Genomic DNA, 12,487 nt, shown 5'->3' with positions numbered 1-12,487 from the left:
CTAACAAGTCCTAAAAATAGCAGAACACAAAGGTGCCACTGAAAGGCAATCTTTTTCTTTAATACAAGTCTCTAGCTAATTAGGGTAAAGCAATCATGATTGTGCTCAGCCAACACTTTAAAGTCCTTTGATACCCCTCATGTCCAGCAAGACCTAGGGATCTCCTTGGTGTGTGCCATGTATACATCATGGTAAGTGCTTAATTATTAGTAGCTTTGGAACATGGATGGTGGCCATAACTCTCCAGGTATTCCCAACTCAATGGCACATATTTTGGTTTTCAAGAACACATTTGCACTAATACTAGTCTTGAAGGCACACTTTCTGGGTAAAAATTAGGTTTGAAGTCATTCCGATTATTGCCATCTTCAGAGCTGCAGGAAGGTGGCTGAACCTAAAGCCCTAGCAAGCTGTCTGCTTGCCAAGGATATAATAAGCCAGAAACCAGGCCAGGTGTGAACCCAATGGGCTAGCAACACGCTCAGTGGTTACAGGGCCTCAGATGCACCACCAGAGGCTGTGGTCACACAGTATTAGGATCAAGAGATGAGATCCATTCTTCCAGAGCCCTCTCCCTGCCTCAGCCCACCAATATCTCCTAGAGTTCACTCTCTGTGCCTGGAGGAGGCATTTATGCATCAGTTGTCAATCATCTGGTCTAACAATGACATCATCACCACCATCACCATCACACACAGAATTTACTACATGCAAGTCTCCTGACAGAGATGACTTTTTCTAACCACTGCAATTACTTGAGTCAGGTATTATGATGCCTATTTTATTAGCACCATATTCCAATCAACTGAACTAACTGGCCAAACATTACACCTATTTTACATTAGGAAAATGGAGCTGAGAAATTTTTCCAAGATTATTCTGATAATAGTTGGTGAACACAATATGGACCCCAGGGCTTGTGACTTCAAAAGTCACACTCTTCCCAAGATATCTGCCTAGTATTTCCTAAGGGTGTGGGCAATCATCTGCACTTAAAAGAGTTTTAAAAAATTGAGCTTAAAAATGTGAGTGACATCCACTGAACTTCTATTCTTGAAGGGAAGGGAGGAGGTGGGAATAGAAGAGACAGTTGGATGAATTGGACAGAACTTTCCCATGTCCACATATAAACACCCGACCAATGAAACTCCACATTGTGTGCAACAAGAAAAATGGGGGCTGGGGAGATAGCTCAGTGGGTAGAGTGCTTGCCTTGCAAGCACAAGGCCCTGGGTTCGATCCCCAGCACTGCAAAAAAAAAAAAAAAAAAAAAAAAAATGGGAAGTGATACTCCATGTATGCATAATATGCCAAAATACACTCTTACTGCCATGTCTATCTAAAAAAATAAATAAACTTTTTTAAAAAGAAAAAATGTGACGTGATTGTTTTTAATAATTTTGTCTAAGTGTGAAATGGACCAAAACTCTTAGAAGTGAAGTTCTGTTGTTGCGGCTGTTAGAACCATCATCCTCCTTTATTCTTGTCCCTTTAAAAAGTGAGGTGGATGGGCGACAAGATGGTGCTCTAACTCTTAGTGGTACTCAGGGCTCGCAGGCAGAAGAATGAGTCTAAAGTGCACATCAACAGACTGTTTTTCTTGGCATTTCACTGATGCAATGAGCCAACGAGTTAAAATGTAAGCAACAGCTAGCCTTAGGTTCCAGATTTTGCATAACATTCCCATTTCTTAGACTCCCAGGGCAACCTGGTTCCGGCTGTTGGATTTCTGCCAGCTCCAAAGTCCTGACCGTCACAAGGAATCACAAGTACATCAAGTAAGAACCAGATACAATCCCGGATTCCTGTGGACCCGAAGGTGGGGCTGGGAGTTTTCCTGTTTTTTTGTGCTTTGGGGCAGAGGTGTCCGCTCCCTCTGCCGTGACCCTGCAGGAGCTATCCAGCCACACCCTGTTCCAATGTAAGGAACGGGGTGTGCTGGGGCACTGTAAGGGAGGTGGAGTCAGAGACTGCTGAGCAGTCTGTGTGTGCTGGAAGTTCGTGCTGGGTAGATCGTGGAGTCGTGGCTGTGCAGGGGAGACTGGATTTGTAATACAAAGGGAGGGAAGCGGGTCCTTTTCCTTATGCTTCTACCACCAGCCTCCAGCATAGTCTGTGACAATGGTTAGGGCTGGTACCGGGCACAGAAAGCCAGGAGCAGGCTACCCGTGAAATGTGACTAACTTAGCCTGGCATATTGTCATTTGTTTGTTTTGCATAATAATATTTTGATTTCACTCTGTTTCTAAGAACCTAACCTTTATTTTTTATTTATTTGTGTTTTATGCGGTGCTAAGGATTGAACCCAGCGCCTCACCCATGTTAGGCAAGCGCTCTGCCATTGAGTTCCAAACCCAGCCCTTTTATTTCACCTTTAATCACGATTATTTAACACTGGGATTTGTGTACCTGCTGAGCACTGTACAAGTTCTCAAACGTTGCACTACAAGGACACGACCCCTTCATCTCTTGTTCCACCACGATTTCCGTGCAATGGCTTTTTATCAGTAGCAACTGCCAAAGACCTGCTTTGCAAAAATATGATGTCATTGAATAGAACGTAGCCCCGTCGCCTGTTAAAACTGTGAAATGCCTTGATCTAATTAGTTCTTGGCAGAATCGCACGGGCTTTTCTTGAAAATATAAAATTACTCAAGTCCCTTCTACAGTTCGGTAATGACAGCCTCGCCTTGCATTTCAACACTCTGTCCCATATTATCTCAATTGAAGTGGACACTCCATCTGACTTCAGTAAAATACATATTTCCATTTTACCTCCCTGGGGTAGGGGACCCAAAATAAAATCCATGGGAAAAACAGTAACTGTTAACCTTATGGTTAAAATTTAGTAATTGGTGCAACCAACCATAACTTTCCAGCTTATTTAGCAATTCTGAGTGGCTGAAGCATTTTACTTGTTATTTTTTTATGTAAATTTGCTTTCACTTGGTGATGCCTACCTTAGCAGTTTAGTTATATTTTCTTAATTTTTATCATTTCCTATTTAGTTGGCTTTGATGATGTTACTTCATTAAAATAATAATATGAGGGGGGTAAGAGAAGAATGGAGGAACTTTAGATTACATAGAGGGAAATGGGAGGTATGAAAAATGGTGGAGTGAGACAGACATCATTACCCTATGTACGTGTATGATTACACGAATGGTGTGAATCTACACTGTGCACAACCATAGAACCAAATGATGTACCCCATTTGTGTACAATGCAGTCTGTAAAAAAAAAAATTAGAATTAAAAAAATAAAATAAATGTATAAATTAATAATATATTTCTTTTAAAAATTCCAAGAAAGAAGTGGCCAAATTTTATTGAATATCCATATAGGAACAATAAGATTGAAACATTTACATTTGCCTTTGCCTGTGAAAAAGCACTCCAATATTCAACAAGATAATGGTGTACTTTTTTAATTAATTTTTTATTTGTTCTAAGTAGTCGTATATGACAGTAGAAAACATTTATACATTTTGATAACTCATACATAAATGAAGTATAATTTCTCATTTTTCTGATTATACATATCATAGGATCACAACAGTCATGCAGTCATATATGTACATGAGGTAATCATGTCTGATTCACTCTACTATCCTTCTTACCTCCATACCTCTTCCCCTCTCTTCACTCCCCTCTACCTAATATAAAGTAACTTTATTCTTCCCTATCCCCCGCAACCCCCGTTTATTGTGAATTAGCATCCACACATCAGAGAAAATATTCAGCCTTGGGTTTTTTAGATTTGGCTTATTTCACTTAGCATGATATTCTCCAACTCCATTCATTTACCAGTGAATGCCAGAATTTCATTCTTCTTTAAAGCTGAGTAATATTCCATATATATACCACATTTTCTTTATCCATTCATCTGTTGAAGGGCACCTAGGTTGGTTCCATAGTTTAACTATTGTGAGTTGAGCTGCTATAAACATGGATGTGGCTGTGTCACTGTAGTATGCTGATTTTAAGTCCTTTGGGTATAAACCAAGGAGTGGGAGAGCTAGGTCAAATGGTGGTTCCATTCCAAGTTTTCTGAGGAATCTCCATACTGCTTTCCATAATCATTGCACCAATGTGCATTCCCACCAGCAGTGTATGAGTATACTTTTTCCCCACGTCCTCACCAACATGTATTGTTGCTGATATTCTTGATAATTGCCATGCTGATTGGAGTGGGATGAAATCTTAGAGTGGTTTTGATTTGCATTTCTCTAATTGCTAGAGATGGTGAACATTTTTCATATATTTGTTGATCAATTGCATATCTTCTTCTGTGAAGTGTCTGCTCAGTTCCAAGTTTTCTAAGGAATCTCCACACTGCTTTCCAGAGTGGCTGCCCTAATTTGCAGTCCCAAGTTTTTGGTGTTGAGTTTTTTGAGTTCTTTATATATCCTAGATATTAATGCTTTAACTGAGGTGCATATGGTAAAGATTTTCTCCCACTCTGTAGGCTCTCTCTTCATGTTATTTATCATTTCTTTTGCTGAGAAGAAGAAGCTTTTTAGTTTGAATCCGTAAGTAGGCCCAAACCTTCATCATGCCAGCTTCCTTAACAAGAGCCCTAAAGTGCAAGAAGTTAAATAGTGTGCTTTTTTACCATATTTAATTTATTGTTTTTAATCACTTTATCTAAAAGTCTAGCAACCCTGACTTGAAATTATTTTTAGTTAAAGTTAAGGAGAAAAAAACTTTTTATTTAAAAAAAAGAAAGAAAGCACGGCACGTATTGACTCAGTCTGTTATTAAATCCGTCTGGATCCGTGTATCACCAGCCTTGAAGGGGAGTCAGAAGCGCTGATTCCGAGGGGCGACGTGCCCATCCTCCGCCTGTGTCTCACATATTCTGGTGTTTGCTTTTCCAAATGTGGGACTAGCCCCGTGGAGTCCTGGTGCCCACCATGACAGTCGAGTAAGAAGAGTCAAAAGAAGTAAGGGAAGACCTTGGGGGCCTCCTCTCTGCCTCTCTCTGCCTTTCTTCTGTCTTCATTCCTATATTTTCCTGCTCTTCTCTTTCATTTTCTACATCTTTTCACACATATATTTTCATTTTTTTCCAGTGACTCTGATTCCAAATATTCAGTAATGTTTTAAAATAAACCCACATTCGTTAAGGCAGATGCCAACAAAATATCAAAGAAAAAATCTCATGAAGAAATGGAAATAACATTTATGGTGGGGGTTGCTGGCCCAAGTACTGTGATAAGTTCTTTTTATTCCTCAGTCAATTAATTTTTACAGTGTCTAAGACCCGTTATATTTCTAACTTCAGACTAAAAAGAAGGAAACTGAGACACATAAACATTAAGTCACTTAATTCATGTCACTGATAATCAACCAGCTCTGAATTTCATATCTAGGCCTCTGATTTATAACCAGCCCCTAAACGACCCAGAAAAAGCCCTATGAAGAGTTACTGCTTGGAGAGCTGACTCTGTGGGGAGAGAATTTCTACATGTTCCATCTTTGATAAAAGGTCATTTTGAGGCAGGAATCTCCCACCCAGGAAATTAGCTACCAGCAAGTATTTGCTCAATTAACTTTTTAATTGAAAAGCATATAAGGTGAAGGATGAGTTCATCTACCCAACAAGAAATCAATCCATTGCCAAATATTTATGTGGCAGCTATTATAGCCCAAGCAAGCCACTAGGTGCTGTGGAAAAATAAGAATCAAGAAAAAGAAAATGCTGTTTGGGGGAAATAGCTTTATCCAGAGAGAAGTCCAACAGATAGGATGGAGTTAATCACAACACAACACAGTCCCCTCTTCTGGGACAGGAGCAGCCAACAGTCACGCTCGCCTCAGGGGACAACCTCCAGGCTTACGCCACCGCTCCCAAGTCTGCAGTCACGTGTCCCCCTCTCTGCAGTCACGTGTCCCCCCCACTGGAGTCCCATCCATTCCTTCAGAACCTGGAGCAATAGAATTCCTCTCTGTTGCTTTCCCAGCACCCCAAAGTCAGTGTTGGTGCCCCTCTGTGCTTATAGCAATATGTACGTGGGCACACCTCTGTTGTGGCACTTAATACAGAATATGAATATGAATATGAATTAATTTAATGAATTTAATATTAATTAATGTTAATATTAATTTCTGGTCTGACTTTCCCACCAGACAAACTGCCACTCTAGAGAAGGCATCATACCTAACTTGTCTTTTGCACCCTAATACCAAGCCTCGGACTTGGTCACATAGAAGCCACTCACTGAGTGTTTGATGCCTAAATTAATCAGAGAACGAATCACAGAATCTAAACAGAGGACCCTAAGGGGCATTTGATTCCAACTCTACAGGAACTATTATTCGCCTGTTTAGACCATCTCCCATAACCCGCCATCCCGACTGCCTGAATAAAGCCACTTTTAGAGTATGAAGTATTGGAAAGTGCTTGTGTTGAGCTCAAATCGCCTCTGGGGTCCCACTGGCCATGAGGCTGCTTCTCTGGGATGCAAAGGCAGATGCTTACATGGTAGCCTCCGGTCCTTGGGTTAGGAGTCACTACGGGACAGCTCTTTGGCAGAGTGAGCCCAGGGCAGTTCCGTTCCCCACCCAAAGCCTCCACAGTTAGCTCATTGCAGACCCAGGTCCCTCAGGGCCTCTCTGCGCCCAGACCCACATCTGGAGTAGATGCATTCCTTCCACCTGTCAGCAGGTGTCCACCTGAGCCTGCACAGCCTAGGCAAGGACATGCGAGACACGGGTCCTCACCACACCAGAGCCCATTGCTCCTGTCCAGGCCAGCCCTGGGTGCAGGGGCAGGACAGTTACGCTGGCCTCTCCCCTGGAAGCTACACCTCCCCCTGAGGCCCGCCTCCGAGTTCAGAGAAGACGCATGAGGAAAAGGGCCTCACCCTCTTGCCCAGCGTGGTTCTTGAAGTGGCTCCTCGCCCTCCCAAGGGTGACTGGCTTTGTTTCCTGCTGTCCTGCCACGGGCAGCTGGGTCTGCTCTGACCACCCTGCTGGACGGGCCAGGCTTCAGCACACAGCTGCAAACACCTCTCACGCCATTCCGTCTTGGCTCCCTGAGTCATTGAAGTGACTATTCTCAGTAGGTGCGGGTTACGTCCCAGGAAAATGGCCAGCATTGTACCCTATCCTGCAAATGAGGAAGCCGAGGTCCCGAGAGGTGAGCTGTTCTCCTGTCAGCACGCTGATTCGTGAGGAGCAGGGATCTGAGGCCGATGTGCCTGCACCCAGCTGCCAGGCTCAGCTGCCTCTGTCAGTGTGGGTCACTGCTCACCTCGTGCCAGGCAGGGGGAACCACAGAAGGTCTCCGTGCTGCAGACCCACAGGGGCCTAAAGTATGGCTTCCCCCCACAGGAACGTGCCAGGCACTAAGGACCTTTTCGTTCAATAAATGTTTATTAAGCCTCTGTTATATCATATTCCAAGCGCTGCCCTTGAACATGGGAGGCACAGGAAAGAATAAAATAGGTGCCGTCTCTAAAGCGGACCTGCTTCTCTCACGTTCCCAATCCTAAAAACACAGAAAGATGCCTATCCAGTTTTGAGTTGAGTCCCTCCGTGAAGAAAGAAAAGAGCAAATGTCCAGGAAAACTATGTCTTGGGGTCTTCCCTTGTGCTTTTAAAATTCACAAACTTGAGGAGAAAAAAAATGTCTCAAACACAAATTAGGAAACATCCTTTGACTTAGTGCTAAATGTGTACACTATTGAACAGAAATAGAAGGACAGGGACCCAGTGGTGACAAAGCCAAAAGCAGGAACTGATTTTGGAAATGTCTTTATAGTTACAATAGCTTGCATTTTTTGAGTACTCAGGATGGGCCAGGAACTGTTCTAAGATACTTTTCGTGTCTCCATTTGTATGATGACCAGAGAGATTAAGTAATCTACCCGAGGTCACACAGCAATAATTGACAGTCAGTTGATTAATCAACCTGCCATATTGCCTCTCCGCATTCTTACAAGTATGTGCCATTAACTTGTGTTCTGGTGCCAGAAGACTCTCTAACCTGTGCTGACGGTGACGGAGACATGTGCCCCAGAGGTGAACAGTGTTCAGCTGCAATAGGACAGGCTCTTCCATGCCTGCCTTTCCACTGCACGTTCTCACTGGCAGCCACACTTCCTCTTGCACTAGTGGCCATGCACCAGTGACTGGGGAAAGAAGCCTAAGCCAGAAGCACAGCTGGCCCTGGTGGTGGCCCAGCACTGGGCACCAGGCAGTGCAGGGCAGCACCCGTGTGGCCACGCGTGTCTTAGCTCCTGGCCCCACCCACCCAGCCAGCTGCTGCGTGGCTCTGCACAATGTCCCGCAGCTCGGCGTCACCCGTGAGGAAAAGAAGGTGACCCTGGCCTGTGGCCTGCCCCACTCTCCGGCTGGAGGAGGGAAGCAGGGGCAGCATCTCCGGAAGGCAATCACCTGCCCAGTGCAGAGTCCGCTATTGACGGCCCTGCCACACCCTCAGTCACAGGGGCACAAACCTCGGGTGCAGCTGCAGCCAAGTGGGGCGGAGAACCCAGCGACCGCAGCTCCCTGTGCACACACACCGACGCCATGGGGGACCGGACTGAGAAAATCCCATAATCCTACAAATTCTCTTTCCTGGTCCTCTGGGCTGCCAAGGGTGGGGTGGGGCTTCTGTGAATAAAAAGCTCAGCCCTCTGCCTTTTCCCCTCGTAGGAGAGCATGGCCAGGCGAGTGGCCGTCGTGGGCGCTGGGGTCAGTGGCCTGGCCTCCATCAAGTGCTGCCTGGAGGAGGGGCTGCAGCCCACCTGCTTCGAGAGGAGCCACGACCTCGGGGGGCTGTGGAGATTCACCGTAAGTGGGGTCCTGTCTGTGGGAGACGGCTTGACTGTGCGGAGACCGTTTCCTTCCCCAGGGCTGGTTGCCCTGGAAAAGGCTAAAGCATCTCCTGGACGGGGGACCGGGGGCTGCTGAAAGCGTCAGAGGTAGAAACCGGCTCTGGGCCAAGTGCTGGAGGGAGGTGCACCTGCAGCCTCAGGGCTCCTTCTGGGGCCAGGAGGAAGAAAGGTTTGCAAAGAAGCCCCCAAAGCTCGGAAGAGCTGGGGAAACTGGACAAGCCAGGAAAGGCAGGACCAGGGAGCCGGCACAGAGCCAGGGCTCTGAAGCAGCCCGGAGCCTGCAGCACGGGGGTAACAGCAAGAACTCCAGCCTCCGCTGCAGGACCCCGGCTTTACTACCCCTGTCCCAGCCCCACTCATCTGCATCGGAGTGGCACCGGGCTCAGTGCCGATGAGCCCCAAGTCAAGGTCCTGGGCCAAGCAATCCAGCCCAGGCAGAGGACAAGCAGAAGTCGGAATGTGAGTTTGTAGTCTTTTTTGTTCCCTGAGCAAAAGAGAAGCAATATTCTCAAATTTCAGTAGGGCTGCAGGCTCCGTGGGAGAGGGAACCCTAACCCTTACCCTAACTGGCCCGGAGCCCAGGGGGCGCCCAGCAGCCAGGCAGACAGGGTCGTGTGAGACCCGTGCTCCGCTGGGGACACCACGGCAGAGCTCCCCGCAGCTCTTGCTTTTGCTCCTGCAGGGCAAAAACATTTCCTATGAGCTTTAAATCTGTGAAGAGGAAATTTGTCAGGAATCGTGAAAAGAACAAGGTGTCAGAGGGCCTGGGGGCCCTGAGAAGTGCAAGGAAGAACTTAGCACTCCTCCTCATAGACCCGTAGGACTTGGAACTGGAGTGAATAGTTTTATAATTCAGGGCACAAAGCATCAGAGAGGCTGGGGCTGCTGGTTCAGGCCCGTCCTCCAGCACAGCTCAGCGTGGCTCACGTACAGAACTGGGCATCTGAAAACGGGCCCAGCCACCGTGTGCGATCATGCAGGCAGGCAGGCTTTCCGAACACCCGCGAAGGAGCGCTTCTGCTCCCAAGATTCACACTGCATGTGCTCAGCAGGAGGCAGAACCCCGAGACCTGAGCCAAACTCCCCCACCCCGGGTCCACCGAGGACAGTCCTAATGAAGCAATCACCCTGTCCTCTGAGGCCCCTCAGATTCCCTCCTGACACAGTATTCCAGACACAACTCATCAGAGCTGGGAGTTGGCTGAAAGGTAAAACTGCCCAATTAGCAGAGTTATTTGTCTAAGGTCAAGCCAAAATTGAGTCCAAAGACTAAAAGCTGTACTGAGCGTCCTGGGCCACCAGACAAAAATCCTCCTTATTTAGGTCACAGACACCTAGTTCTTTACGCTACAACTCGCTCAGCTAAGAATCAAGAAAAACGGGTCTCAAGCCAACTGAGGCCAGCTGGCTGTGTGACTTATGCGGAGGCACCATGGGGGACACCAACATGAGAGGGCCCCCCACCCCGGGAGGTGTCAGGCAGGTGGAAGAAGCCTGGTCTTGCCAGTCAGAAACCGCGCCTGGGCGGTTACGTGGGGGAGACTGGCCGCTCGCGGGAAGCCAGGGGAGGCTCCGGGGAAGGGAGACTCGATGGTGACCCCTGAAGGGTTCCAACAGGCGGAAGAGGTGGAACCACAGGTGCAGGGAGGGAGCCAGCAAAGAGACAGTGCCAGGCGTGCTCAGGAGGTAAAAGCAGAGGAGTAACGGGAGGGAGAGGGTGTCTGGGCCAGAGTCCAAATTCAACTTAAAAAGCAGTGGGGAGGAACAAAATCCAGGAGTCCTGGTTGTGGTCGTGGTTGTGGCTGTTCTTGTTGTTTTGTGTGCCTGGTGGGAAAACTCGGAGATGTCCGCAGGTAAAGAGGAAATCTACGGGCAGCAGGAAGCCACTGAACATGGAACGTGCAAGTCCACATGGGGACAAGAGCCTGGCAGACAAAAGGAGGGGACCTGTAGGCCTGCGGAGGCAGAGAGACCAGGAACCTGAGGGAAAGGGAGAGCGGACGCAGGAGCAAGGCCAGAGGCCTCAGTTTCTTCTGGAAAACACGGCAGCTGTCCGGGCCGAAGAGGATGCAGGGCGGCAGACAGGATTGGAGAAGTAGGGACACAGGGGAGATCATGAGGAAATGCTGCGGGGAACCTGGCGGGACACCAGGGGCTCTTGCAGCAGGCGGCGGGGTAAAACAGTGCCCGTCACCAAGCTGTTCCGCCTCTGTCACCTCACAAGGCGAAAACTTGGGAGCCGTTTGGAAAAAAGACAAGTGCTGGGTTATCAGTGGCCCAGGAAGTAGGAAAATCTACCCGACTTCACTAGAAGCCTTCCTTGATACCCGAGTCTCGGGAAGAAGCTTTGCAGTACTTTGAGGATCCCTAAGCTGGGTGTTCTAAGCTAGGTATTCCAACTCGAGCACACTGAGTCTCCTGCGTCTTTCAGAGACACCCTTCCTCTCCTTCCCCAGCACGCGCACGCACACACACACACACACACACACACACACCACAAAAGAGCAAACAGAGGCGTCTGGGCAGAGTAAGTAGCCCATTGTTTAAAAATGTTCTATTGGAGCCTTATGTTACGACGATGTTGGGATGGAGGCGACACGTTAAGTAGCCGTTTAAGTCGGCAGGAGGAAAGCCCCCGCTCCAGCAATGGCTGCACCTGCCAGGAGTGCACACACGGAGGGGTCCTTAGTGCCCGTTAGAAATAGAAGGAGCTAGCTGGGCAGAGTGGCACATGCCTGTAAGCCCAGCTGCTGGGGAGGCCAAGGCAGGAAGTTCATAAGTTCAAAGCCAGCCTCGGCAACTCAGCAAGGCCCTAAGCAACTCAGCGAGATCTTTTCTCTAAATAAAATATTTTTAAAAGGGCCGAGGATGTGGCTCAGAGGTTAGGTGTCCCAGGGTTCAATCCCCGGTACCAGAGAGAGAGAGAGAGAGAGAAGAAGAAGGAGGAGGAGAAGAAAAAGTTATAAAGCAAAACTAGAGAGGCAAACGTCAGCAACCAACAGAACAGACAGGCAGACAGTTCCATTTCCAAACGGGAAGAGGACCCACAATCACAAGTGACCGCCCTCAATTGGACACTGCCAACGCCGGGCACAGCCTTCTTCCAGCCACCACAGCCCTCTGGAAGAGGGTGCAGAGAGGCCACAATGGAAGAGCAAGGACAGCACACTGTGGGGCAGGGCAGGGGGAGGGTGGTGACCTGGAAAGCGAGGCTCACGCTGGGAAAGGGCACGCTGTGGGCTCCAGAGGAGGAAGTGGCCCCGGCGCCACCCCTGCCTGCCCAGGCGGAGGCCCAGGACAGCGGTGCTGCAGGCCCATCGCTCAGGAGTGGAGGAAACAGACCTGGAGGGATCCTGTCACCAAAAGGCAATACCGCATTACTGTGTCGCGGGAGAAGTGGCCTGGGAAAGAGCCTGTTCCGCCGGGGCTCAGACCAGTGGGCACTCCGCTCCCTCCTCCGTGCTCACGCCCAGGTGCCTCCCGGGCCTCCTCACCCTCCAACTCCTCGCCCTTCCTCGAGGTCTGTCCTGCACATGCGTCCTGTCCCTTACTTGACACTTACTGATGGCCTACTGCGTGCCTTATGTGACAGATAGCACACTGCGACCAGCCTCACCCTCACATCATGGAGGGGCTGCTCCT

At 48.3% G+C, this 12,487-nt stretch overlaps 1 protein-coding gene across 1 annotated transcript in view; it reads left to right on the top strand.

Annotated features, from left to right (window-relative positions):
• The first annotated feature begins 1,522 nt into the window (after window positions 1-1,522).
• FMO1 (flavin containing dimethylaniline monoxygenase 1) overlaps window positions 1,523-12,487 on the top strand; it is a 32,246-nt gene continuing 21,281 nt past the window's right edge. The window contains exons 1-2 of the mRNA XM_079107432.1: window positions 1,523-1,778; window positions 8,664-8,801. Coding sequence (XP_078963558.1) covers window positions 8,670-8,801 — 132 coding nt within the window. The 5' untranslated portion in view covers window positions 1,523-1,778; window positions 8,664-8,669. The remainder of the gene's footprint in view (window positions 1,779-8,663; window positions 8,802-12,487) is intronic.

The sequence above is a fragment of the Sciurus vulgaris genome (assembly GCF_902686455.1).
Source record: "Sciurus vulgaris genome assembly, chromosome: 12".
Classification (NCBI taxonomy): domain Eukaryota; kingdom Metazoa; phylum Chordata; class Mammalia; order Rodentia; family Sciuridae; genus Sciurus; species Sciurus vulgaris.
This window is presented reverse-complemented; position numbering and strand designations above follow the sequence as displayed.